The following is a 27,916-nucleotide window of genomic DNA, read 5'->3' as shown; positions in this document are numbered from 1 at the left end:
ATCCTGAGTTTTATTCATTATGAAGAGAGATGCGAGGAAAGGATCTTACGGTCAGGCCCGACGAAATACAGCACGGTAGTTGTCTATTTATCATTAGGTCTTTAGGAAAATCGCATAGTCACGGAATAGGAATTAACCCCAAAACCTCACTTCATCATTACATCATTACATGTCTATTTTAAAAATCTGTATCATCAATGACTATAAATTTTTACACTAATTATAAAAATTAGTTAAAAAAAGTTTATTCACCAAAATATGTAAATTCTCTAGCTTAAACATAGGCGCGCACTACTACAGAATTCACTGGTTGCAATCTTATTTTTCTTTACAGGAAATATCACAAAAAAGTGCAACCAAGATACACCACAATTTACGAGACAAACTTACGTACATTAAGTACATTAGAATCTTTGTTCTGCACTGCTTGGAAGCTATGCTGTTGAGCAAAGATAAACAAGGTAAACATTGCAAAAAAAAGGAAGAAACAATGAATATGTTAGAATGATCACCAAATTCGGACAAAAAAGTAATTGAAAAATGTTATCTTTTTAGATTATTGTTTTTTCAAAAAATAATGCAGATAAAACGAGTCATAAAAAGTACAAAAAACATGATCAGTTAGTAGATTTTTTTTTATACATTAAAAAAAATAAAACCCCTAAAAACACCCAAACAATAAGTACATTCGAAATTTTTATCACAATTTCACTAAAACAGTTAATTTTATCTAAGTACATGCATAGAAAAGAAAATAAAACAAAACAACATAATGGGTTACAGAATTTAAACGTTAATGGACATTTAAATTAACACAATCTATAGATTAGATCTGTTTTAATAATCTTGTAAATGCTGATAATTGTGTGACAAATAAATAAGACTAAATAAAGGACGCCATCTTTAAAGAGATGAAGGAGAAAAAAGTAAGATAATTAACTTTAATTAAGTCTTTTAAAAAGTTCTTAAGGGGGTTCTTAAATGTTCTTAAAATGAAAAGTTTGCACTGTTTAACCAGTTGTCTTAATTGTATCCTAGAACTCGTCTCGAACCGGTTTCTCTTCCACGTGTTGCTGCGCTGGTTTAGTTTCCTTCCTTGCCGCTGCAATCTCCTGACCCAGTAGCCTCATCTCATCATCATAGTCAGTCCATTCAGATACTATACGTCGGGCAGCTGACAGCTTAGGCTCCTGCAAAATCATATCACACTTTAAGGGATGGCCTACTTACATTAGCGAAGTGACAACACAATTTTAATGCGACTTTTTGATGCAGTGGAATATATTTTTCAGGGGGGTTGGGGGGGGGGGAGTGGAATTGATCTTTGATGATTTGAAAAAAATGAAAAAATGGACATCAAAAAGACAACTTTTTAAATACTATTTGATAATTTGTTGATTTTTCCCCTTCAAGCAAGCAAGGAAAACAAAATTTGAAGAAAATATAAACCCCTATTAACATGTAACACTGTAACAGTTATTAAAGCAACATTCATGAGGGTAATTTAATTTTAGTAATTAAGTCAAAGTACTGTTACAATATTCAACATTCTGATGGATTGGCAGTTACCACTTACCACTCCACTACTGGATTTCAATTTGGATTATTTGTTCGAATCATTTCAACAAAATAATACAAAATAACTCAAGTCTTTGGACTGGCAACAATCAACATATCTGAAAGCTAATTAATAAAGGCTTTTTTTTCTTCCCTTTCATGTCTTTGATCTTATGACGAGAGTAAAACTTGCCTGATTTTTGCGAGGCAATTCTATAAATAAAAGCCGAAAAAAACTTATGATGCTTAAAGGCTACCCACTGCAAAGCCCTGATAAAGTCAGGGTACAATATCAGATATGTAATTTGTTAGAAATTATATATTTAAGTTGCCTCCCCCTCCCCCCTCCTCGCTGAACTTCTTCTGGCTAATTCAAGAGTATAATTATTGTAATTTTAAAAGTTGTGTTTTTTCCTGTAAGTTTATTGCCTGCATTTACTAAAATCCAATGAATAAAGTGCATTAATGAGTTTTCTACGTGAATTGTGCAAATAATACAGGTAAAATACAATGTTTTCGAAAATTGAAACAACATTTTTTAAATGAAAGGAGGGGATAACTTGGAAAATGTAGATGCATTATGATGATGGTGGTGGTGGTGGGGGGGGGGGGTTAAACTTGAAAATGGATTTAATAAATGCAGGAATTAGTTAACCTATGTAAAGATACTTTAACTACTTCTCTTGAATAGTCAAGAGAGCACTTATTAAGTAGTTAATCTAACCAAAACTAGCTAAAATACTTTGAACTATTCATTGATTAGGTGACTAGGTCTGGGGTCCTAACCAGTTAAACGTAAAGTTTTTTAAGTACTAAAAAGTTCGTCAGAATAGAAGAAAATTTTATTCCCAAAAGTAAATTCAAAATTATTTTTTAAAAAATTTCGTCCAAAACTGTTCACCTCTTAAAGGTAAAACCCCAAACAAACTTTAAATAAAGAGGTTAAACAACCCTGCAAGGATAAGGATATTGTTAAGTGTTGATTTCACAAATGAACTAATTAAAAATTGTCCTTAAATTATATATGTGCGAATTCAAGTGTTCATCTAGGATTGATTTGGGTTAAAAACTTAACATTTCACATTATACACCTATCACACTCACATAAATTCAGCCTTTTTACAAACAGTCTCATCAATTTTTAAGACAGGGTCGACTTTGAAGTGAACCAACGCCTTGGGTTTAGATTTTACCGTTCTAACTCACTTATGCTTTTAGGTAACCCTTTATATGTACCTTTTAGCACTATAAAGCACTTGTTTGCTTTAAGAAGTATCTGGCAAAACTCTCATCGATTTTTGCTTGAGAGAGTGGGACCTTTAAATCACAGTGCACCCCATAAAAGCCAATTTATATATTTTTTATTCAAATATATAAATCTGCCACAAATAGTATCTTATTTACCAAATCTGCCATAAATAGTGTCTTAGTTCATAAGTCTGTCAAAAAAAGTATCCAAGACCGTAAATCTGTCACAAATAGTATCTTAGTCCATTATTTTGTCACAATCCGTAAATCTGTCATTAATCTGACAGAACTGGAGTTTTAGTTCATAAGTCTGTCATAAAAGTATCCAAGGCCGTAAATCCGTCACAAACAGTATCTTAATCCATAAGTTTGTCACAAATAGTATTCCAGTTCACAATTATGACGCAAATAGTATCTTAGTTCACAAATCTGACATAGAGTATCCAAGTTCATTAATCTGCCACCAAAAGAATTTTAGTTCAAAATCTTACACAGAGTATCAAAGTCCTTAAATCTGTCACCAATAGTATCCAAGACCATAAATCTGCTACGTGAAGTCTTACACCTGCCACAAAATCTCTAACTATACCTCTGGCCCTATTTTAATATTTAACAACATTCGAACTTCACCTTTAATCCCGATAGCTTAATCTGAATATCCAATGTGAACACTCTTAATTTCCCTCAGCTCTTTTTCTCTCCCTGCCAGTGTCCGACCAATGAGAGTTCTCTCATTAAATTGCGCACAAATTTCAAATTTTCAGACTCTCTGATTGGCTGTTTTGGTTTCTCCAAACGCCACTCTATTGGTTAAGGTATATACACTTTTATGAATACAAACTTAAGATTAAATTAATCTTGACATTAACAAAAAGAGAAGATCAAGCATTGATCTCGATATCCATAATTCTAAAGTTTTCAGCTCTGGTATGTTTACCTTTGTGAGTGGATTATTGCACAAATCTATTGATTTAGCGTTTTTGAGCTCATCAGTAGAACACCAGGTTTCACACCACAACCATTCTTGCGGCAGACTCTTGATTGGAACCTACAAACAAAAAATAACAAAAAGTTGGACCTATTTGAAGATTTAAAGCAAGACTTAATCCTTTAATATATATTTGAGAACACGTGAAAATAAAAAACCTGGAGATCAAAAAGTAAAATTTTTTAAAACCCTTTAAGACTTATTTACATATCTCAAAGATAAAAAAATAACAGATTATTTAGAATTAGATTTTCTAAGACGACATTTTATTTGATGGCCTTTTAGTTCTGAATATTCATTATACTCGAGTCTTAAAATAATAAATAATCAAACAAAAAACAAATAAAAAAAACAAATAAAGAACTTATCAACCACGGAACTGATTATAAAATGTATCCATTAATTTATTATCTAACTAAAAACCAAATGACCGATTACACGATCCAACCACCCCAACCAAACACCCATCCAACATTAATCAATCATCCAACCAACCGCCCTCCCAACCATCTAACCAATACACCCACCCAACTAACCTGATGTATCATATTGTTAGGTAGATCCTGATCAAGATTGGATAAACTATTTGGATCCTGGGACAGAGCTTGATACTGACCTAAAAATAAAAATGAAAATGAGCGTTGAGCATGTTTTTCAGGGTTCAATAGTTTTGTTGATCCAGGGTGTCCCTTTAAATATTTGGGTTAAGAAAAATAGCCTTTGTTAAGAATAAGCGCTGTAATATCGAATTTCATAAGTCACCCAAAATAACTTCTGCTCGAGAATAATTTAATGTAAACGGTAAAAGACGGTTTTGTCCAACACGTTGTATATAATGTGTCTGAAACATTTAAGCAATGATAACAGTGAATAGGAACTATTTGTTATCACCCAGACTTAGTTCTTCTATGGATATAAAAGGGTTAACAACAAAGGATTGCGACTTAAAGATGGCAACCGGAAACCATTAAAAATGAAATTAATAATTTTGATCTTTTTCTTTGTCAAAGATATTTCAATGGTTTATTAAATGATTTGGCAAAGATGAAAAAGAGTTGCAGGAAATTGATAAAAAAAAATGACTAAATATTTTCCTAACAGTCATCTTTGAAGTCCAGTCAATAGTCCTGTAGAAAAAATGACCTACCTCTGAGCCGGTCACCAGCAGCTATCTGCCGGAATTTCACTAAATCTACAACATATATGGCGGAGATATGATACTTCCGCCCTGCTAGATGATTCCGCCAGTAGCCCTAGAAAATTAATAAAAAATGATGAAGCATATGTAGTTTTTTTTAGCATGATTGTATGATGAAAACCAAACCTGTTTCCAGAATCTAAATCCTTCCATATCTTTATTAGAATCACAGAATGGAGTATACCCATATGGAGCTCCTTCAAGGTCCAGATCCCTAGAAAAAAACTGGATTACAACCGGATTTTAATCTATATTTATGTAGTAAATGCCGTACTCTTAAAAGTTCGTCACATAAACTGTATCAGTCCAGGTACAACCAGTCCTAAATTAAATTCTAACAGGATCCACACACACACAATCCCGGGAACTATCAACGCCACAGTCTGGGCACGATCTTGTTAGCTATTGGTGGTGTCAATACGAACACTAGCAATCAATTGATCAATGTCTCAAACCGGACATGATCCACACGGCTACAATCCCGTGACTTATCCTTAAACATTGTACAATGCATATATAAAGGCATGTTCTAAAAATCATTTGCTACATCTATTTCTCTACCTATCTTATTATTATTATTATTAAAGGACAACCCATCATTCAATGAAATAGGGGTCGGCGCTCCTAACCGTCGAAACAACGTATCCACGGGGTATACACCCTAGGGAGAAGACTTATTCTAGGCGATCTGCCCAGGACAGCTCCAGTTCGGAGACTCTCCAATCTATCAATTTGATCTATTATTTATATAACCTGAGTTCTACTAGATCCGTCCTAACAATCTGATCTAACCTGAGTTCTACTAGATCCATCCAAGCAATATGATCTAACTTAAGTTCTACTACAATTCCGTCCCTACAATCTATCTAACCTGAGTTCTACTAGATCCGTCCTAACAATCTGATCTAACCTGAGTTCTACTAGATCCGTCCTAACAATCTGATCTAACCAGGGTTCTACTAGATCCGCCCTAACAATCTGATCTAACCTGCGCTCTGCTTGACCCGTCCATCAATCTGATCTAACCTGAGTTCTACTAGATCCGTCCTAACAATCTGATCTAACCTGAGTTCTACTAGATCCGCCCTAACAATCGGATCTAACCTGCGCTCTGCTTGACCCGTCCTATCAATCTGATCTAACCTGAGTTCTACTACAATTCCGTCCTAACAATCTGATCTAACCTGAGTTCTACTAGATCCATCCAAGCAATATGATCTAACTTAAGTTCTACTACAATTCCGTCCCTACAATCTGATCTAACCTGAGTTCGACTAGATCCTTCCTAACAATCTGATATAACCTGAAATCTACTAGATCCGTCCTAACAATCTGATCTAACCTGAAATCTACTAAATCCGCCCTAACAATCTAATCTTACCTGAAATCTACTGGATCCGTCCTAACAATCTGATCTAACCTGAGTTCTACTAGATCCGTCCTAACAATCTGATCTAACCTGAGTTCTACTAGATCCGTCCTAACAATCTGATCTGTATCGACGAAGATGATCTTCTTCAGGTTGAGAGGGAAAAGAACGTCCAGGAACAGGATTTTGTATCCCCAAATGGTTCTAAGAAAGAAAAGTTATCAATACAGAATTTAAATGTTTACCTTCACTGCACTGTTAGAAGAAATATAGAATGATAAAATTCACATAAAAGGGTGGATGCTATCCTATATGAACAATCGTTGTTTGAACTATTGTTTGCTTGAGCTACTGCATGTGGTACCACGTGAGAAGTTTAAACAACCAATTGTTCAAACAAGTTTGCTTCATGCTCATTTGAACTATTTTTTTTTGTTCATTTGAACTACTGTTCATTAAAATTATTATCATGATAATTCAAATAAACCCATAAAAATAGTGCAAATAAACAAAAAATAGTTCAAATGAACAAGAAACAGTTCAAATGAACAAAAATAGTTCAAATGAGCAAAAAAAATAGTTCAAATGAACAAAAATTATGTTAATTTGTACAAAAAATAGTTCAAATTAAAATATTTTTTTTAAAAATTAAATTCATGAGTCTAAATGAAATATAGTTTACAGGAAAAAACTAGTTTTTTGACTATTATTTGGTTCATTTGAACTAATAGCCGAAGCGCTCAGCCTCCTAGCATGTCCTAGCCGTAGCCCTTGGCCCAGAAATTGTCTTAACAATAACCTAACCCTGAAATAGTACATAAATTTGAACTATATTTTTTGGAATTCCAATTTAATAAATACACGTTTGAACTATTTCTTGGAATTTATTTGAACTATTTTTCTGTTCATTTGAGATATAATTGTTATTGAACTATTTCTTAAAACAAAATTTCGGTTTATTGAAAATATTTTATTTGAACTATTTTTACGTTTATTTGAAATATTGTTCTGTTCATTTAAACTATTCTTTGATGCTCATGCCAATCTCTTAATTATATAACTGCTTCATGTTTACAAAAAATAGTTCAAATAAGGAAATATTGTGTTAATTTGAATTACAGGATATGACGTCATGTCAGTAGTTCAAATGAACAATAGTTTTAACGACCAATAGTTCAAATGAACAATACTTCTAACGACCAATAGTTCAAAAATCAGCTTTCTACAAAAAAGCTAAGTTATGTTTATTCACTGTTTAAATTTTCCGGCGAGTAATAGGATTCTTGCCCCCCCTTTTTTTTACACTTCAGAAAATTTCACTGAAACATTTCGAATTCCTTTATCATTGAAAACTAATGGTGTCAGGCGAAGTAAACCATTGATGTTACAAACTTGAACTATTTGATCTTGCAGAATTCATAATTTATAATATCGGGGGTTGCAAAGATAAAGGGAATTTAAGACGAGTTTAAGACGAGTAATCAATTTCTTAAAAAAAAAAAATTCAGAACGACATTACTTAAAATTTTGACTTTTTAGGGTGAATAATTTGTTTATTTTAACTACTTGGATCTTTCACAAGTAAATTCACCGTCACCAATCAATTCAAGGTACTGTCGTTGAGATGAAGGGACCCTCAATCTGAAGAGAGTAATGCCCGATTCACAACCTTTATCTTATCAATAATAAGAAATGTATCGTCGTATTTTTAGCTTTAACGGGTTTTAAAATCATTAAATTTTCAAAAATGAAAAATTGCATTTTTTCTTGAAAACATCAAGTTTGAAGGGTTACCGTTGTGAATCGGACACTCAATTGATGAAGGGTCACTGAAAATAACGTATCCAGTTCCTTTAAAGGTAATGTGAATTCTAACCTCTGCTTCTCACTCTGTTGGTTTAACCATCTCGGCCACTTGTATTCAACCCATTCATACTCAAACCCATACCTCCGGGCATACTCAGGGATAAAATCCTAACAAATATATACACTTGTATTCAACCCATTCATATTCAAACCCATACCTCCGGGCATACTCAGGGATAAATCCTAACAAATATATTATACACTTGTATTCAACCCATTCATACACAAACCCATACCTTCAGGCATACTCAGGGATAAAATCCTAACAAATATATACACTTGTATTCAACCCTCTCATACTCAAACCCATACCACCGGGCATACTCAGGTATAAAATCCTAATAAATATATACACTTGTATTCAACCCATTCATATTCAAACCCATACCTCCGGGCATACTCAGGGATAAAATCCTAACAAATATATACACTTGTATTCAACCCATTCATACACAAACCCATACCTCCGGGCATACTCAGGGATAAAATCCTAACAAACATATACACTTGTATTCAACCCATTCATACTCAAACCCATTTACACTTGTATTCAACCCATTCATATTCAAACCCATATCTCCGGGAATACTCAGGGATAAAATCCTAACAAATATAAACACTTGTATTCAACCCATTCATATTCAAACCCATACCTCCGGGCATACTCACTCAGGGATAAAATCCTAATAAACATATATACTTGTATTCAACCCATTCATATTCAAACCCATACCTCCAGGAATACTCAGGTATAAAATCCTAACGTTTTAAAAAAACTTTTTTATATTATACCTTTAAATCAGGAGACAAAAAGTTCTTCAGAATCCAGAATTTGACAGGAGCCTTGGTTGTCTTCAGTACCGACAACATCATTATCTATATCACAATAAATATTAAAAACCGGTTTTATATTTATTATCATTCCGCCTCATTTCCTACTAAATGCCCATCAGACTTGACAGTATTAGACCCATCAGACTTGACAGTATTATTAAGACCCATCAGACTTGACAGTATTAGACCCATCAGACTTGACAGAATTAAAGGCATCAGACTTGACAATATTAGACCCATCAGACTTGACAGTATTAAACCCATTAACATTGACAGTATTAGACCCATCAGAATTGACAGTATTAGACACATCAGACTTGACAGTATTAGACCCATCAGACTTGACAGTATTAGACCCATCAGACTTGACAGTATTAGACCAATCAGACTTGACAGTATTAGACCCATCAGACTTGACAGTACTAGACCCATCAGACTTGACAGTATTAGACCCATCAGACGTGACAGTATCAGACCCATCAGACTTGACAGTACTAGACCCATCAGACTTGACAGTATTAGACCCATCAGACGTACCAGTATTAGACCCATCAGACTCGGCAGTATTAGACCCATCAGACGTGACAGTATTAGACCCATCAGACTTGCCACCACAAACTCATAGATATTTTATTGAACAAATTCATTTAAAAACTATGTTGTGTATCTATTTTACGAATCTATGTGTAAAAGTCCCAAGCTCAGCATCCGACTATTGTTTGATTTATGCAAAAATGACCAAAGACCAAAATTATGTAAGAATTTGTCTAATATTGCAAATGAAACCTATGTAGATAAACTGTCCTTGAACAAATCTCTAGAAAAGTCAAACATGATTTACCCAAATCCAGCTGAAAATAGTTTTATACCTTGAGCAATCTGACATACAGATGCACAGTTGTCAAACAGAATATATTTAATAGATTTATACCTTGAGCAATCTGACATACACATGCACAGTTGTCAAACAGAATATATTTAATAGATTTATACCTTGAGCAATCTTTCATAAAGATGCCCAGTTGCCAAACAGAATATATTTAATAGATTTATACCTTGAGCAATCTTTCATAAAGATGCCCAGTTGCCAAACAGAATATATTTAATAGATTTATACCTTGAGCAATCTTTCATAAAGATGCCCAGTTGCCAAACAGAATATATTTAATAGATTTATACCTTGAGCAATCTTTCATAAAGATGCCCAGTTGCCAAACAGAATATATTTAATCCCTCATCCACTTCCTCCTCCTTCTCCGAACCTGAGAACTTTGACTTGATCGAGGACCATATTCCAGTATCCTCACCACCTAGAAGAAAAGAGAACTAAAGGGACTGTAAATATAATTTCAAGTGAACCTCTTCTATAGAGTATCTGATTCAAAACAATAAAGAAGATATCGTGGTTTTAAAGATAGCTGCTTTAATAAAACGAGTTTTAAGCTGCTTTAATAAAATGAGTTCTAAGCTGCTTTAATAAAATGAGTTCTAAGCTGCTTTAATGAAATGAGTTCTAAGCTGCTTTAATAAAATGAGTTCTAAGCTGCTTTAATGAAATGAGTTCTAAGGACCAAAAGGTTAGCATAAATGTTTTGAAGTAACATTGTTACAGAACCACAAAATGGCGGTTTTACACTTTTCTAGAGTAATTATTTGTATTCTTCACACTGTTCTCTAAGTGTAGCGTTGTGAATCAAGCCATGCTAACCTAAATAAATGGTCACACAAATAATTACAACTTCTGTCCCATTAATTGTACAAAAGGGTTTACAAAAAGCAAAATGGAACAATTTTAAAAATTAATATAAATTGAACAACTAGACTTAAATATAACTTCAAATAACTGATGGTCAAACATTAAATTTATAGATAAATAATAAAAATATAAAGCCTCTTTAATTTTAAAACATTATATTCTTAAAATTTAATGAACAATGAATTCCTCTCGTAATAGGGACTGTAGAGTGGAGAAATAATTTAAAGTAACCCTCCATTTATAGAATGGCAAGTCACATTCACAAGGAGGCACTTCAAACCTCTAACTTCGTGTTTAAATTTGTTATCTGAAAAGTGTCGAATTCTACAAATTTCCTTCATGTCTATGAAGCATGAATCCCCAATACGTTGATCAGTAAAAAATAATTCAAATTTTAACAATAAATAATCAATTCTTACAGAGCTAAACAATAAACATGGATATCTTATTATTTTAACCCTATTCCTACTGGGGGGGGGGGGTCAATTTGATCCCCCTGTAGTTTTTTAAATAACTCAAAAAGTCTGACGCTATTAAAATGTTCCGACTTTTCCTAAATATCCAAAGCCCTTCCTTTAGGTCTAAAACCGTGCTTTTATACTAACTGCCTAAATGACTACTTTTTCCTCTTACAAACTAAATCTTTGTTTTAACCCACTTTCAGTTGTCAGATTTTGATAATTTTTATTTTTTTGGAAAGCCAATGACATAAGAAAGCAGATTGCACAAGTTTTACAAAATTTTTTTGTGCAAATTATTTGCATACAACCTGTCAAAAGAAATTTGCACATTTTTAGTTTTTCTTAATTAAACATCAGGTTTGTTAAAATTTAGCAAATTTTTTTGCAGATTTGTAATTTTTAATTCTTTGCATATTTGTAATTTTTTGCAGATTCTAAAAGTAGAGCATAAAGAACTTTCCAATGATATATCATATTAGACCCATCNCCAACATATCCTTGTTTTCAAGTACCCCAGCAGGGAAAGGGTTAAGGGAACCTTTGCAAAAACGTACATACCACTCTATAAAGGGAGAGTCGCTTGAAATTGCGTCTGTTGCCCCTTAAACCATTTTAAAATGTAATAATTTTTTAGCCATTTTTGATAATACTACCTTTGTCCGAGGGAAGCAGTTCCTCGTGACGCATTTCAGGCTTCTTTGCAACTTTCAGCTTTACAATCCTGCAATTAACAGTTCTAATGATATCATTAAGTTTCAATCAACATTTCGTATGAATTTTTAGTGCAGAAACATTTACTGGTCGCCATTGTAAAAGGGATTTATTTTAATTAGTTGCGAATCCAGATCCTCGATCCGATCTTTAAAAAATGGATCCATATTCTGGATCAAGTTCCTTTTCTAAATTTTTTTTTTCTCCAAAATGTTCTTTTTTCTCCATCAATAATTTGTATGTAGGCACTTAATTTACATTTAATAATTCAAATTAAGAAGGGGTTGGTGATCTCTCAAAGTCATTAGTGACAATTAAAATGTGCAGTGTTTTAGTGAACATTTTGCTACTTTGCTACACACACAGTCACAGACTTAAAAGACTACATAGTACTCACTGAGCTGTACAAAAGGGGCCCCCTGGATCAGTTTAATCTAAAGTTTCCAGAGGGGTATTGGCGCCGCAAAGGGTGCTTACTGCTGAATGAGCCCCCCCCCCCCCCCCCCAAGAAAAAAGTTATGATCCCCTGGACAAACTCCTTAGTACGCCCCTGATAAATGTTTACCTGGAGGCAAAACTATTCATTAGAACCGGGATATCCTTTTCTCCTTTTTCACTATCCGTATTCTCGTGACTTTTAAAAACCAAATATTCAGATATTCAGACGTTAAGAACACACTTATTCAGATATCCAGGATAAATATCAAGAACACACTTATTCAAATATCCAGGATAAATACCAAGAACACACTTATTCAGATATCCAGGATAAATATCAAGAACACGCGTATTCAGATATCCAGGATAAATATCAAGAACACACTTAATCAGATATCCATGATAAATATCAAGCACACACTTCTTCAGATATCCAGGATAAATATCAAGAACACACTTCTTCAGATATCCAGGATATATATCAAGAACACGCGTATTCAGATATCCAGGATATATATCAAGAACACGAGTATTCAGATATCCATGATAAATATCAAGAAGACTCTTATTCAGATATCCAGGATAAATACCAAGAACACACTTATTCAGATATCCAGGATAAATATCAAGAACACACTTATTCAGATATCCAGGATAAATATCAAGAACACACTTCTTCAGATATCCAGGATATATATCAAGAACACGCGTATTCAGATATCCATGATATATATCAAGAACACGAGTATTCAGATATCCAGGATATATATCAAGAACACGAGTATTCAGATATCCATGATAAATATCAAGAACACGAGTATTCAGATATCCGGGATAAATATCAAGAACACACTTATTCAGATATCCAGGATAAATATCAAGAACACACTTATTCAGATATCCAGGATAAATTTCAAGAACACGCGTATTCAGATATCCAGGATATATATCAAGAACACGCGTATTCAGATATCCAGGATATATATCAAGAACACGAGTATTAAGATATCCAGGATAAATATCAAGAACACGAGTATTCAGATATCCATGATAAATATCAAGAACACACTTATTCAGATATCCAGGATAAATATCAAGAACACACTTATTCAGATATCCATGAACGATAAATATCAAGAACACACTTATTCAGATATCCATGATAAATATCAAGAACACACTTATTCAGATATCCAGGATATATATCAAGAACACACTTATTAAGATATCCAGGATATATATCAAGTACACTCTTATTCAGATATCCAGGATATATATCAAGTACACTCTTATTCAGATATCCAGGATATATATCAAGAACATACTTATTCAGATATCCAGGATATATATCAAGTTATTCAGATATCCAGGATAAATATCAAGAACACGCGTATTCAGATATCCAGGATAAATATCCAGAAGATGTTTTTTATCTAAAATACTAGTATTGCATCACCAAAACCGACGAGTAAAATTATTAAAGGACTATATAAAGGAAGGTTCGAGAGTTTCTTTCTTAATTCCGAATTATTTGGTTGCCTAACGATTTCGTAGATGAGATCACTCCGTCCTGGTCTGAGGTTAAGGTACCACGCTCCTGGGTCCGCCTTTAGCTGGAAATAACCAAGGTTGGCCATCACTATCGTGTCTGTATGATTAGGGTTAGCTTTGGTTCCAAGATTCAGTTGAAGACCACGTGGTGGATTTCCGGTTCCTGACTCGAAACAGTGTCCCTCAAGAAGAATCGAACCTAGCTCCCACTCTGAGGAGACTCCATGGTCTATTCCTTCTAACTTGATGTTGTCTAAATCGTACACAGACTTGACAGGCTCCACCAGCCAGTTGTCTGGAACATGGTAGTTCTGTGTGAGGATTGGTTGCTCTGGGATATTGTGGAAGGCTGCACGCGGTCCAGGTAGGAGTTGACCCGTCTCTCCAAACTGCAGAGATGGCTCTAGAACAACACGGAAGAAGGACTTGTTCGGCATCTGGCTGTGCTTATCGACAGGGTTCATGAACACCCTGATCCTAGCGTTGAGAACCTGCTGGAGCACAAGAAGGACGGGAGCAATCTTCTGCGCTCCTCGAGATATCGGATCCACGATAGCGACGAGATCAAAGGCAGGACGATCTGGAAAGCGTGGTTCTATTTTGATAACACTGTGTTCATCCGACCGGAAGCTTAGCTCAGTGCGCGTCTTTGCACTTGTACGCGAGGTCAGTAGTCCTCCTAAATAAAGATTCAATGAAATTTTCTCACATAAATTTAGTGATTTATCATTATATTAGGGGCTTACCTAGGATGAGGGCAACATCACTGATATCCGGTTTGTTGACGTCTAGATGATTGTAGAAAGACTGAACCAACTTCTCTCCATACATGCTCATAGTTAGCTTCTCCAACAATTCGAAATCATTGGAGGTAAGCTCCTCGTCACCAGCCATTGGACCAACCAACCTTCAGTGGAGGGCAATTATATCAACAAAATCAAGACGAATTTTTTAAAAAGTTTTGATTTAAGTGAATAAATAATCATTTTATAAATTTAGCAAATTTAAAGATGAACACTGATTATACCTTCCATTGGTGAGAACAGCTGTTTGTTCTGTTGTAAGCTTAACCACCTTCTCAACATAGAGACGGTGCACGTTGAAGACATCTTCAGGTAGTTCAGCCTTCACAATATTTATAAATATATATTATAGTAAACATTTAGTAATCCACCAAGAAATTATCAGAAGTACACGAAAATTTCGTGTTGCCGGAATCAAGCATTTATTTATTATTTATCACTAACCTCCATCTTTTGAAGGAAATCTTTCATTTCAACCCCAGGGATATCATAATCCACAAGCTTCTTGGTTCCTGCAGTCAGTTTCACAGCAGTATCTAGGATCAAGATCAGGATCAAGATCAGGATCAAGATCAGGATCAAGATCAGGATCAAGATCAGGATCAAGATCAGGATCAAGATCAGGATCAAGATAAAATATTACCTTCAATATTTTAGCAATAAAAGTAGCAGCAGCTGACGGTTTCATAAATCTAACAGCAGCTTCAACTGCCTTACTTATCGAACCTGAAATTCATGGAGAAAATCAAGATTTACAAACAATGAAAAAAGATCTCTGTAATCTTTGTTTATTTAATACTTTTTCAACTTGATGGTGTAAACCGTAGAATGTTCAAACTGGTGCTTTAGCAGAACTTTTAGTTTGAAACATCAAAGGTTTACGGTATCAGAAAGCAACAAAATAGATTTTGAGTAGAGTAATCATATTTTAATCAAAGTAATCATTACAAACATGAGTTAGTCAAGGTTAATGTAACTTTCAAACGTTTTACACGTAAAATCTGCCACTATAAGTATCTTATTCTTAGTTGACGAAATCTGCGAAATTGTGAAGTCTTGGACTTACCAAAGCCATGAAAAACTAACCTGGGTTTTCTGTATTGTGAATGAACGCAACACGCATTTGGTTTGAGGACTTAACGTGCTTGACCGCAGCAAGCGCAGTTGCACGACCAGCCTTAGTCTCAAGGTCACAGACAACCCAGCTGGAAACCATACGAAGAGAAGACATCTGGGGAAAGATTTTATTTTCAAATTCAGCGTAACCAACTCCCAGGGAATATAATTCCGGATTTCTGTCTTGAAAATTCCCAAAACCATTTAAAAACTACTAATTTTTTATGATACTGAATCAAAATACTGAAAAAATGCTGTTAATGAATATCAACTCTCAAAAACCCTTAAAATCAAGCATTTTTAGTATTTAAAAACAAGTTTTAGGAAAAATTACAGTGACAAGGATTGATTTGAATAAGATACGGTTTAGATTACAATTAAAACTGTGTCGAAAAATAATTCATGACAGAAATTAAGATGAATTCTACCCTGCACAATAAGTTCAGAAAATTTACTCCATCATCGGACCAAAGATAGTTTGCTATGATCTCAGCTTTTTTATTGCAATCTGATAAGCTTAGAATTAACTGACAGAATGAAAAAATCCCTTTTTAATAACAACAGGTACATTATTAGCTTAATATCGTAAAGCTCGTATATTAAAGTCGAAATTTAAATCCACGCATTAAATACCAAAATGGTTATCCTTGGTTGTGGATAAACATATCTTTATCTTTATCTTTTTATTTTTGTAAAAATTGGCTTAAAAACATGACTAATTTAGACAGTTTTAAACTAACCGTTTCCATGTATTTCATCAAACAATTTGTTGAATTCATTAATATCTATCCAGTAGTATCCTTGTCTTACAAGAACCTCTAGTTAATGAGAAAGGTCAAGGAATACCCATCATTCAGTGAAATAAGCGTCAAATGTGAACTCACCTTAGATCCTTCCTTCCCAGTAATGTAGAATAGATTCTTCACCATAGTTGCAGACATTGATCGTTTATCAAGGCGGGAGAAAGACGTCATTTTCAGAGAGTTCAACTGATCTCCAGCCATATTCAACACCTTGGGATATCAATCAATCAAATGATAAAAATGGAAAATCAAAAATAATAATTCGAAAATGATCAATCAAGGATGACAAAACGAAAATGAATAATCATCAATAAATAAAAAGTATGACCCATCAGTATTGGTTCTATAAATAAATAATTTCTAAATACCTTAGATTCACTTGAGTCTAGAATTTTCTGATTGAGACGCGGCATAATATTCTCCTGTGACATGAGGTAGTCTAGAACATCCTGAACACGTGGTTACTGGTTACAGAATCCAATCAATCAAGCAATTAATCAGAATATCAATCTCAAAATGAACTTTCAAGATTTAGAATACTTAAATCAAACAAAATATTGAAAAACAATTGAAGCCTGTTTCCGACACAGTATTGTATGTTACATGCAACATTGGAATTTGTTTTTTTAATAGAATTTTATTCCCACCTGTTTATCTGAAAGCTGGTTTTTATAAACAGCTCTCTGAAGGTTTTGAGTTTCCTTCATGAGAACTCCAAGAAGCTGCTCTTCAAAATCCTCTTCAGTTAGATACTTCTCATCAATAGGGACTCCGTTTATCAGCGCCTTAATAGTTCATTCTAAAATCCATTCTAAAATCCTTTCTAAAATTTTGTCCCGTCCGATCCCGTCCCGTTCCGTTCCGTCCTACCCTGTCTGTCCTTAAAATAAACCTGTGGCAGTGAGTTTAATCCAGTCTTTTCTATGAATTCTGCGGACAACTGCCGCCCAACATCATACTCCGAGTCCTCGCCAAACACATCCACCATCTTAACATCAGATCCGTAGGCCTCCAAGAAGGTCTCCTTAACGTGTGCAAGGTCGAGGTTGTCTCCCTCCTCTAACTTACTGTACAGGTCTGTGATGAAGGCCAGAGCGTCGTAGGTTTGCTTGTTGGTGGAGATGTAGTTAAAAGCGTTGTTAATTGCTACTCCGACATCGTTCTCTCCGGTCTTTTCCAGGTTTGAGTCTACCTAATAATTGATATTTCTTACATTAGAGATTAGTTTAGAAAATCTTTAAATGGAAGGGTCTTGTTTTGAGGCATTTAACTGTTAAGAACTATCTATATATTTATACTTGGGTTTCTAACGATCTATTCAAATCATTCTTTAGGGACATCCTATCCCCATATTTCTTAATTTTAGGGACATCCTATCCCCATATTTCTTAATTTTAGGGACATCCTATACCCATATTTCTTAATTTTAGGGACATCCTATCCCCATATTTCTTAATTTAAAAGTGTGTCACTTTGAAATTAAGAAAGATGGGAGTACCCAATTACAGAAATGTGACCAAATAGCAATGCCCCAAACTTACAGCTTCCGAAGGGCAATTTCTCAAAGAAAATTCAAAAATTTGCATAATCAAAAAACTTAATAATTAAGTTCCAACCTGAAGTACAACTCCAATCCTAGTTGGAGCTCTGTGCACGTAGAATGACTCTACAAGCTTGAGAATGCTCTTGGAGTTAAGGTTGGTCGGATCACAGAGAATCACGATATTGAAGAAATTTTTCCGGATACTCCGCAACATGCCAGGGAAGGTTGGGCGCAACAGCTCCTGATAAAATTAATAAAATTATTTAAATATTAATCATATAAAAGCAGAATTTTAGGTACCCAATCCCTCTTTCCCACATTGAAATAAAGATCGAGCTTTTATTTATCATCTACCAAAACTTCAAAATTTCATATTAAGCGGCTAAAATTGACATTCATAGGATTGAATTTTGTTTTTAATCTTCCTGGCAGAAACGATCTCTAGAACTGACGAGGGTCAATCCAGACTGACATATATTTTCAATAACATGTGGAATCGACTTTATTTACTCTATAGAGATTTGGTTCATCCCCGAATTTTAATTTGAACTTGTTAGTTTAACAGCAGGAAAGAATTGTAATTTATTCTTCATGTTCCTCTAAATGTTACCTGTACACTTTCAGGCCAACCCTTGTACAGTTTATCAGTCTCTATGTTGTTTATCCAGTGTACCGCAGAATCCCTAATATAAAAACAGACATTATCCAGTGTACTGCAAAATCCCTAATATAAAAAAAGACATTATCCAGTGTACTGCAGAATCCCTAATATAAAAACAGACATTATCCAGTGTACTGCAAAATCCCTAAAATAAAAACAGACATTATCCAGTGTACTGCAAAATCTCTAATATAAAAACAGAAATTATCCTGTGTACTGCAGAATCCCTCATATAAAAAAAACCATATCCAGTGTACTACAAATTCACTAACATAAAACAAACATAATTCAGTGTACTGCAAAATCTCTAATATAAAAACAGAAATTATCCTGTGTACTGCAGAATCCCTCATATAAAAAAACCATATCCAGTGTACTACAAATTCACTAACATAAAAACAAACATAATTCAGTGTTCTGCAGAATCTCTAATATAAAAACAAGCATTAATGTGTATCTATGTATATACAAGATAGTAATCTGTTTTTTTTTCTGTTTGTATGTTTAATTATAACTCTGGATCCCCTTGGCCGATTTGACACAAATTTTGATTGGGTCTCAAATTCTGAGTTGAGTTGGTCGACTTATATATATTTTCGGGTAAAGCTTGGTTGCCATGATAGTATTATATATAATTAAAAACCTGATGTCAACTCCATAGGTTTGCTGCTTGGATCCAAGATCAAGGGTTATAAGACTACTCGTCTGCTTGGGGGTCAAGCCCAGCCTGCCAAGGCCGCTTAGCACACGTTCCTCTTGTCGAACCTAAACATAGGTTACTGGGTGTCTTAAAACCACTCATTAAGATAATACCGCACTCATCGTGGTTCGACTTAATGCTACGTAGGGAGCCACTATTTATTAGGTCAAAGTCCTGCAGATCATTGTACTACACCTATACGCTTGGTTTTGGGTGATCCATTAAAACATCTAGGGTCAAAAAATGGTGTCCAGCTTCTAAATTAAAACCTTTAATTTGAGACACGGATATTAGGCCAAATCTGGCGGAAAATATATCATTTTTGTGGAAATAAACCCATTTTAGTCGTTTTTGGTAAAACCCATGCATAAATGCCATTTCAAATCGCATATCAAGTTTCATTTTTACATACTACCGACCGGAAAATTTTGCAATCTGACTGTACGGTACAGTACTGTACACAGGGTACAGTACTGTACACAGGGTACAGTACTGAACACAGGGTACAGTGTACATCCATGAAAAAATGGCTTATATTTTCTACTCATTGCACGCTAGTATATTTTAAATAAAATTTGACCCAAAACTAAACACGCCTCCCACTTCTCCAATGGGGGGGGGGGGCAAGAGTGTCGTTAAAAAGACGTTGAAAAACTTACTGTGTCCAATATGGTGAAGATATCAGTATAATCCATATCGTATTGCATCCCGTTTATAAACAGAGCTGCGTCACTGCTGGTTAAACTGAGATGGGAGTAGAACTGTTCAGAATTCTTCTTGGTTTCCTAAATCATTATATTTCACATAGCATCCAATAATATTTGGCCTAGCATAGGAATAAAGCCTAATGTTGTGAATCGGGAAAGGCCTTCTTTTTCAAATGGTCACTTGGAATCTTTTTATTAATACAAGCCCCAATAGATAAGTACATGAGATAAGTTTTATGGAGAAATTGTTTTGTGCAAAAAAACATTTGATCACCACCAAGCCCCCCCCCCAAAAAAAAACACCAAAAAAACAACTAACCTACACTAAGAGTAGTTGACAATAGAAATTAGACCCAGTTAAAAATTATGTGAAAATAAAAAATAAAAATTCCAAAACAGAGGACGACAAAATTTATAATTTTTGAAATATGTATCCTGCCTTTTTCAGATCCTTGCCCACACTCGTTCTAGTCAGAGACCTAAACAATAACATCTATATAATAAGGATTTCTACCTGTCCACCATTTTTTAAGTCAATATTAATTTTTTACATCTCAATTTATTTATGTGAGTTGTTTTTTCTCTAAACCTCTTCAAATCATTTTAAAAGATGGATGTTAATTCCATTCGTGCGCTATAATTCATGAGTCATTAGTAATGACTTATGAATTCATGACTCATCCAGAGGCGCAACGAGGGGTCACTGCAGAAAGAAAAGAAAGATTGGTGAATATCATTATCCCAGGAATCAGGAATAATAAAACCAAAAGATTCTCAAGGCTAAAGGCTATTGTAAACATTTAATGTAAAAAAGTTACGAACTGTATTCAAACTTTGAATTATTTTGGTAAAATATTCTAAGTTTGAAATATCAAAGGTTTACACCACTCGGTGCAAAGATTTAGGGATTAGAATATTTAAGTTTGTGGCAAAAACCCAGTTCCAAATCTAGAGAACATTCTGAAACTGAACCTGGCAAACTTCTAACTGATTATCATATTTGATAACAGTAACCTGATTTTTTTGAAAAAACTTCTATAAAATCGAAAATGAAAAAAGATTTTGAATGTTGGTTAGAATGATCATAAATAAACTTCAGGAGAAAAAGTAACATTATCTGTCGTTTTTCAATGTAGATGATTAAGATTATATACATATTTTGATGTTGTTTTTTCAGAGTATATAAAAAATTATTTCTTGTAATTATATCTGAAATTAAACAATGTACTTAACAAATTTTCGTTTGCGCTCCGCGCACACATATAAAGAATTGATTAACTCATATCGTTAATTTTACAGTTGTTGAAAGTATAAATTTTTAAAAAACACAAGAAAAAAAAGATTTGAATTAAACACTGCCAAATCTGCATGCAACAACTGAAAATTTCCTTAAAAAGGCACTTTTATTTTGAAATTTATTTCTAAAGGAGGGCCCCTTTTCCCCCCCCCCCCCCGACCATTACAAAATAATATTTTGCCCACCCCTACCAAAAAGTGCTAGTTGCGCCTCTGGTCATTACTTAGATAAAAAACTATTAACAAACCATTTAAAAAATTAAATAAATCCATTAGCTTAATTTTATGTGAGCTTCCATACAAATATGGCGATGACCGATTCACAACGATACCTTTAAAAGCTTTGTCTGATCAAGTATTAATTAATTATGCATGATTTTGTTTCTCTAAACTGTTTAATTTTATTTGCAGTTTTTCTGCATAAGTGACATGCACCTTTAATGTTTATAAGAAGCAATGGAAAAATTCACAGAAATAAACACTTTTCTACATCTTCGATCAGATGTAGGTTTCAAGGGTACCGTTGTAAATCGGGCATTGCTATCTTTGCATGGATTTTCACTTAAAATTACGATTACAGCCCTTTTTAGAAATTCTCTTTTCGACAATTGTATTGAAAATTCCTTCTTTGTTTTTACTTGGCATGTGTTGGAAAGTTGGCGGCTAAATCCGCCATAACTGCCAGCCGTTCCGCCGCGTCACTGTTCATTATCCGCTGCGCTGCCTGTAGGCTCAGATCCTGCAGCTGCCAAACCTAGAAATAACGATTTTAGTAGCAGTTAAAAATCCGGTGTCGAGTTCAATAATGCCAGTGTTAAATTTGTTCGGTCGCTAATCTCACTATGCTGGATCAAATAAGCAATTGAAGAGTGCCAAACTTATAAATCTTGTCACGATTTTAATCGCCTAAAAAATCCTGGATGACTCATAATTAACATTATTAAAACAAAATAATAAAAATGAATTTAATAAATTTTGAAGAAATTAAATAAATCAAAATGGATCATAATGAACCAAAACGAATCAAATAACACAAAATGTATCAAATCGAATCAAAATGCATCAAATCGAATCAAAATGCATCAAAATGAATCAAAATGCATCAAAATGAATCAAAATGTATCAAAATGAATCAAAGTGAGACAAAGTGACACAAAATAAATCAAAATTTATCAATTTGAAGAAATATTAAATAAACTTGACAAAATGAAAAAAATTTTTTATAAAAATGAAACAAATGTGAGAGAAAGTTAAACAAAATATTTAAAAATTAAACAAAATAAATCAAAATTAAGTCAAATTAAATCAAAATCAAATCAAAATTAATCCAATTACCTTCATGGGTGCCATGTCGTTGTTGTTGTCTAGCAGATGTTGTTTTAGTTCAGTAAGTTTATCTAGTTTCTCTGGATGCTTGTCTTTTAGAGTGGAGAATACAAATCCTAGGTTATTGTTATTATTGGGATACACTTTAAATAGGCCTCTTAAATGAATTTTATTAGTAACTACTAACTAGCAACATATTTAAAAATTAAGACGGGTAACATAATTTTGGAGTTTATGTCATAACATTTCCCATTAAAAATATCAACTTGCATTATATATTTTATTGTAAGTGTCTTCAAAGGTTAAATTCTGATAAATAAATGATATATAGAAAACCTTTATTTATAGAAAAGGTGACATTTTGTGACATCTTTATAAGACCAATTAAGGCGTATGGTTCTGCGTATAAAAAGCTGAGGCATAATCTTTAGTTCTTTACATAATACTGTCTTTGCTTGAAACCATGCAGTATAAAGTTTCTTTAAGTTAATACTCTACGTATTATTTCTAACCTTCTATTTCCTCATCCCCTGCTTCATCATCCTCATTACTTCCATCCTCTCCTTCCAGCTTAGTGTCGTCCTGGGCCTTGTATTCGGTAGATTTAACCTGCAACTCAACCCCGTAACCGGAGAGACGAACCTTTCCCTCCCCCTCTGGGACCCGATGTCGGAAAACATACTTAACCTCTCCGCGTTCTGCGCGCGCAAGCATATCATTATGCGCCGTGGTACAGGCGGCGGTACCCAGCTCCGCGTACATGATCACAGTTGGCGCGGTTTCTATATTAATGCCCGGGTACACATGGTCTACGGTGTACACCACCGGGCTCTTCAGCTCATCAAAGCTAGGGGGTGGAGCACAGGTCAGCTTATGGTTTATATCGAAGACGATGGGGCATGCGAGTTCGCTAACTCCTCGATCCTTCGATAGATGACGGTGCATTTCAAGCTTAGGCGATTCAGTGCGTAAAGAGAGAGAGAACCTAAACCATATAATTGTAAAATGAGTCGATATGTAGAAATAGTTGCACCTTTTTAGTTATGAAATCAGTTTATCCCTAAAAGTAAAATAAACTACTTTAAAAGAAGTTAAATTGATTCAAATTTTTTATTTAAAACATTTTTTTCCCAAATATCTTCTTATTTCTGCTTTAAACCAAATTCCAAGATTTTCTCGCCAATTTGATATATTCCTTAATTTCAGTGCAATGCATATTTTGCCTTCCCCCCTTCACAACTATTTTCCCCAGTTTGCTTTTTAACGTTTTTTGAGATCAATCACCAAAAGGTGGAAAATTAATTTTGGTTGAAAATATCAAATGTGAAAGGAAAAACAATGATTTTTAAACATTATAAATAATAACCCCTTTTCCCCTCCCACTTTAAATTTCTAAATTTTGTATACTTCTAAATATATATCCCCCCCCCCCCTGCTTACTTGAGTATATCCAGCTGTGCCGGGGTCAAGTATCTGGCGGTCAACTCTAGAATCAGCTGATGAACCTCTTCGTCAGTTTTCATCCTCCAGCTCCTCTCATCTACCTGCAGTCATCCAAGGATTTTTTAAAGGTATACTCATCCAAGGATTGTTTAAAGGTATACTAATCCAAGGATTGTTTAAAGGTATACTCATCCAAGGACTGTTTAAAGGTATACTCATCAAAGGATTGTTTTAAGGTATACTTATCCAAGGATTGTTTAAAGGTATACTCATCCAAGGATTGTTTAAAGGTATACTCATCAAAGGATTGTTTTAAGGTATACTCATCCAAGGATTGTTTAAAGGTATACTCATCCAAGGACTGTTTAAAGGCATACTCATCAAAGGATTGTTTTAAGGTATATTCATCCAAGGATTGTTTAAAGGTATACTCATCCAAGGATTGTTTAAAGGGATTCAATTAATAAAACAAAGAATTCAGAGAAAATTTGTTTTTGTTTTTTTTACAAATTTTATAACAATTCTTCGAATTAATGTTTTACTACTTGAACAGGACTATGCGCGTAATTTCCAGTAACACGAAAATTGACTTTTACGATTCACAGCAGTACCCTTTCCACCTTTGACTGATCAAGGATGTCGGACTTGTCCTTATTGACCTAAAGAAACGCATGTAAATGTTGAACACTGCAGGGTTTGCAGATAATAAATATTTAAATTAGAAACTTTTAAAACACACAGAGTTCTCTGGCCTCTATGCTTTCATCATTTAAATGTTTAAAAAGTATCGTTTCAACAAATTGGAGACTGTCATCTAGCCAAGCATAAAGCTACGCTGACAGTCCCTTTTAACTATGCAGTATGCAATAAACAGAAAATAAAGAAATCCATTCATGAATCATCTCTTATTTTTAAGCTCTTGTGAGATTAACTAACTTAAACCATATAGGGGTTGTTGTCTTAATTTCCATTGACCATTTTTAACAGATTCACAATGAAAAAATATCCTTTAACTTATCGGCAAAATTGCTCGAGACATCGTAATGAAAATTTTCAAATCACGATTTCTCTGAAAAAGTGGCCTGCGGAATTATGCATCAGAAACAAGGAAGAAAATTGACAGAATGTGTCTCTTTACAAGAAAGAACAAAAATGGATTCAATGACATTCATTGAAAGCGGGCACGTTGCTTTTGAAATGGGAGGATCACTAGAAATTATGTAGTTTTCAATGAGGGTAATGGGGGAGCCATGAGCCCATCAGTATCCTGTTCGAACCCAGGTACTCCTCTTAGCTTAAAAATAAAAAAAATGTTTTAAAACTCTTTTTTGTGTAAAACATGATCTTGCATATAAATGTATTTTGCTAACTTCTTATTTATCATTCATTATTGTAGTGGTACACCATTCATACAAAAATGTGTGGAAAGTATTTTATATATCATAAAAGAATTATAAATATCATAATTGAATACTTTCTCTACACATTTTTGTTGAATGGTGTATCATAATGAATGATAAATAAGAAGTTGCAAAATACAATTATATACAAGAATTTACAAATCACCTATTTATCATTGCGATCATTCCATCTAAAGTATTTCTTAAGAAGACAAAGTTTTACACTAAAAAAGAGTTTTAAAACATGATTTTTATTTTCAAGCTAAGAGGAGTATGAAACCTGTTCCCCCAAGTTTTCATTTTTGAAATTTCTTCTTTTTTAAGTCAATTTTCAATAAAAGTTTGTTTTTTTCGAGCAGTCTTTTGCTGCTCTTGGAAAGGATATTGCTGGGCTGATGGCCACCCCTCTCTCCTTCAATATTATACATTTCTAGAACTCTTAAATGAAAATCCTCCTTTTTCATGTGAATTAGAAAATTGGCTTTATTGAGAACATAAAAATAACCTAGAGAAAAACAGCAATAATTCTTTTTAACAATCTTGTTAATATTATCTAAGAATCAGATTGAAAGCATTGATTTATAACTCCCCCCCCCCTCCCCTCCCTTCTTCTCCATGATTAAGAAAATGAGAGGTTTAAAAAGCGGCACTATGTCCTTCTAAATGCAATTTGATATTTCATATTTTTTTCTATCAATACGCAAATGTGGAAGATACCATCGTTTTCTTGACTCAAAAAGTGTTTCTTTCTGTGAATTTTCACCATTGTTTCTTATAAGCATGAAATGCGTCAGTTACTTTCGCAGAGAAAACGCATTTGCAAATAAATTGTTTAAAGAAACAAAACACGGAATATCTAACTGATACCTCATCAGACAAAGCTTTAAAGGGTACCGTTGTAAATCGGTCATTATCATCTCTGCATGTAGGTTCACTTGAAATTACGCTTACGCAGTCCCTTAAATAAAAATGGCCTCAGCCCTACCTCTCCAACATCAGAAATGAATCTCCAAAAGTAATCTTTACTCTCACTCGCCAGAAACTCGGCAGCCTTAAATACAAATATTTGCGATTAAAAAACAAATTTTTAATAGTTTTTATATAATTTAGAATTTACCTCTAAAAGCATTGGCGTGTTGTTCCATTTTGCGTTCAGCAAAGTTGTAATTGGTTTTTTCTTTTTTTGAGCAAATGAAGACTGCACACTGAAAAAAAGATTCATGTGCTCGAATATTTTCAACAAATATGGTGAAAAATGCAAATATGGCAGTTTAAATTAATATTTAGATTTTAATTTATGTGAACCACAACAAAGAGTCAGTTGTTTCTCCATAGACTGATTTACCCTGTGATATAAAACCGCACCAACGTTAAGTACTTTTAAATCCAGATATGATAAATATGTAAAAAATGTCTAATCTAGTTTATTTTGTTTGGACAAAAAGAGCCAGAAAAGATTACTTTAAAAGAAAACAGAAAGGCCAAATAAGAAAAAAAATAATCTAAGAAATTTTTTTTTAAAACATGTCGAAAAATTTAAAAATGAAAAAATTTCAAGGAAGAGAAAAAATAAAAACTCTACCAAAAAAAAGAAATAAATGTCCCTTATTTTTAATCTTGATTCACTGGATATTCGTAATTATTTAATATAATATACTCTGTATATTAATGTGATATATGCAACCATATGAATATCATAACAACAATCGGAAATTATATACTCCGCCAGGAGTCCTGAAAATAATCCTAACATAAACATAAACAAAAAGAGGAAAGAGGGAATTATTTTCAAAAATCAAAATGGAGGGGTTCTCACCATAAGCACGTCAGGATAAGAAGAAGTTTAACCCCTCGACAAGGGACTTCAGATCGGCCCATTTTGGACCTCTGAAAATATACTTTTTAATATCATATCAATGTAAAAACTCTTTTTTTTAGATCTGTAAGTGTGCAAAAATGCATAAATCATTTCAATTAGACAGATTCAGAAATACATTTTTACCCACTTAAACCTTACAATAGATTAGAATCGATTGCAAATACATAAGAGAAAAATAATATAAAAAAGTGAGATTCTATCCCGACAAACCAAATAAAATTTTCAAAATAAATGTTATCTCTATATAATAAAACAAGACATT

At 33.7% G+C, this 27,916-nt stretch overlaps 1 protein-coding gene across 3 annotated transcripts; it reads right to left on the bottom strand.

Moving 5' to 3' along the window:
- Positions 1 to 617: 617 nt before the first annotated feature.
- LOC111714090 (UDP-glucose:glycoprotein glucosyltransferase 1) lies at positions 618 to 27,694 on the bottom strand. Of its 3 annotated transcripts, XM_023489125.1 has the most exons (33): positions 27,592 to 27,694; positions 26,893 to 26,980; positions 26,761 to 26,826; positions 24,373 to 24,476; positions 23,445 to 23,917; positions 22,942 to 23,048; positions 22,245 to 22,360; positions 20,750 to 20,789; positions 20,263 to 20,388; positions 19,547 to 19,668; positions 18,853 to 18,925; positions 18,316 to 18,483; positions 17,592 to 17,891; positions 17,347 to 17,484; positions 17,068 to 17,148; positions 16,781 to 16,909; positions 15,867 to 16,011; positions 15,423 to 15,506; positions 15,225 to 15,319; positions 15,005 to 15,102; positions 14,724 to 14,884; positions 13,966 to 14,656; positions 12,554 to 12,622; positions 11,931 to 11,998; positions 10,240 to 10,370; positions 9,019 to 9,102; positions 8,237 to 8,334; positions 6,451 to 6,564; positions 5,118 to 5,205; positions 4,941 to 5,046; positions 4,330 to 4,409; positions 3,743 to 3,853; positions 618 to 1,190 (listed from the first exon to the last, which is right to left on the bottom strand). In XM_023489125.1, the coding sequence occupies exons 1-33, from the start codon at positions 27,651 to 27,653 to the stop codon at positions 1,035 to 1,037; spliced, it is 4,572 nt and encodes a 1,523-aa protein (XP_023344893.1). In that variant the 5' UTR covers positions 27,654 to 27,694; the 3' UTR covers positions 618 to 1,034. The 3 variants fall into 3 exon arrangements, with proteins under 3 accessions (XP_023344893.1, XP_023344894.1, XP_023344895.1); XM_023489126.1 differs by lacking the exons at positions 618 to 1,190; positions 3,743 to 3,853; positions 4,330 to 4,409; ... (1 more) ...; positions 5,118 to 5,205; positions 6,451 to 6,564 and adding an exon at positions 8,609 to 8,716 and having other exon boundaries at positions 8,237 to 8,302; XM_023489127.1 differs by lacking the exons at positions 618 to 1,190; positions 3,743 to 3,853; positions 4,330 to 4,409; ... (2 more) ...; positions 6,451 to 6,564; positions 8,237 to 8,334 and adding an exon at positions 8,877 to 8,909.
- Positions 27,695 to 27,916: the final 222 nt, after the last annotated feature.

Source organism: Eurytemora carolleeae, unplaced genomic scaffold (genome assembly GCF_000591075.1).
Source record: "Eurytemora carolleeae unplaced genomic scaffold, Eaff_2.0 scaffold1511, whole genome shotgun sequence".
Taxonomy (NCBI): Eukaryota; Metazoa; Arthropoda; class Copepoda; order Calanoida; family Temoridae; genus Eurytemora; species Eurytemora carolleeae.
This window is presented reverse-complemented; position numbering and strand designations above follow the sequence as displayed.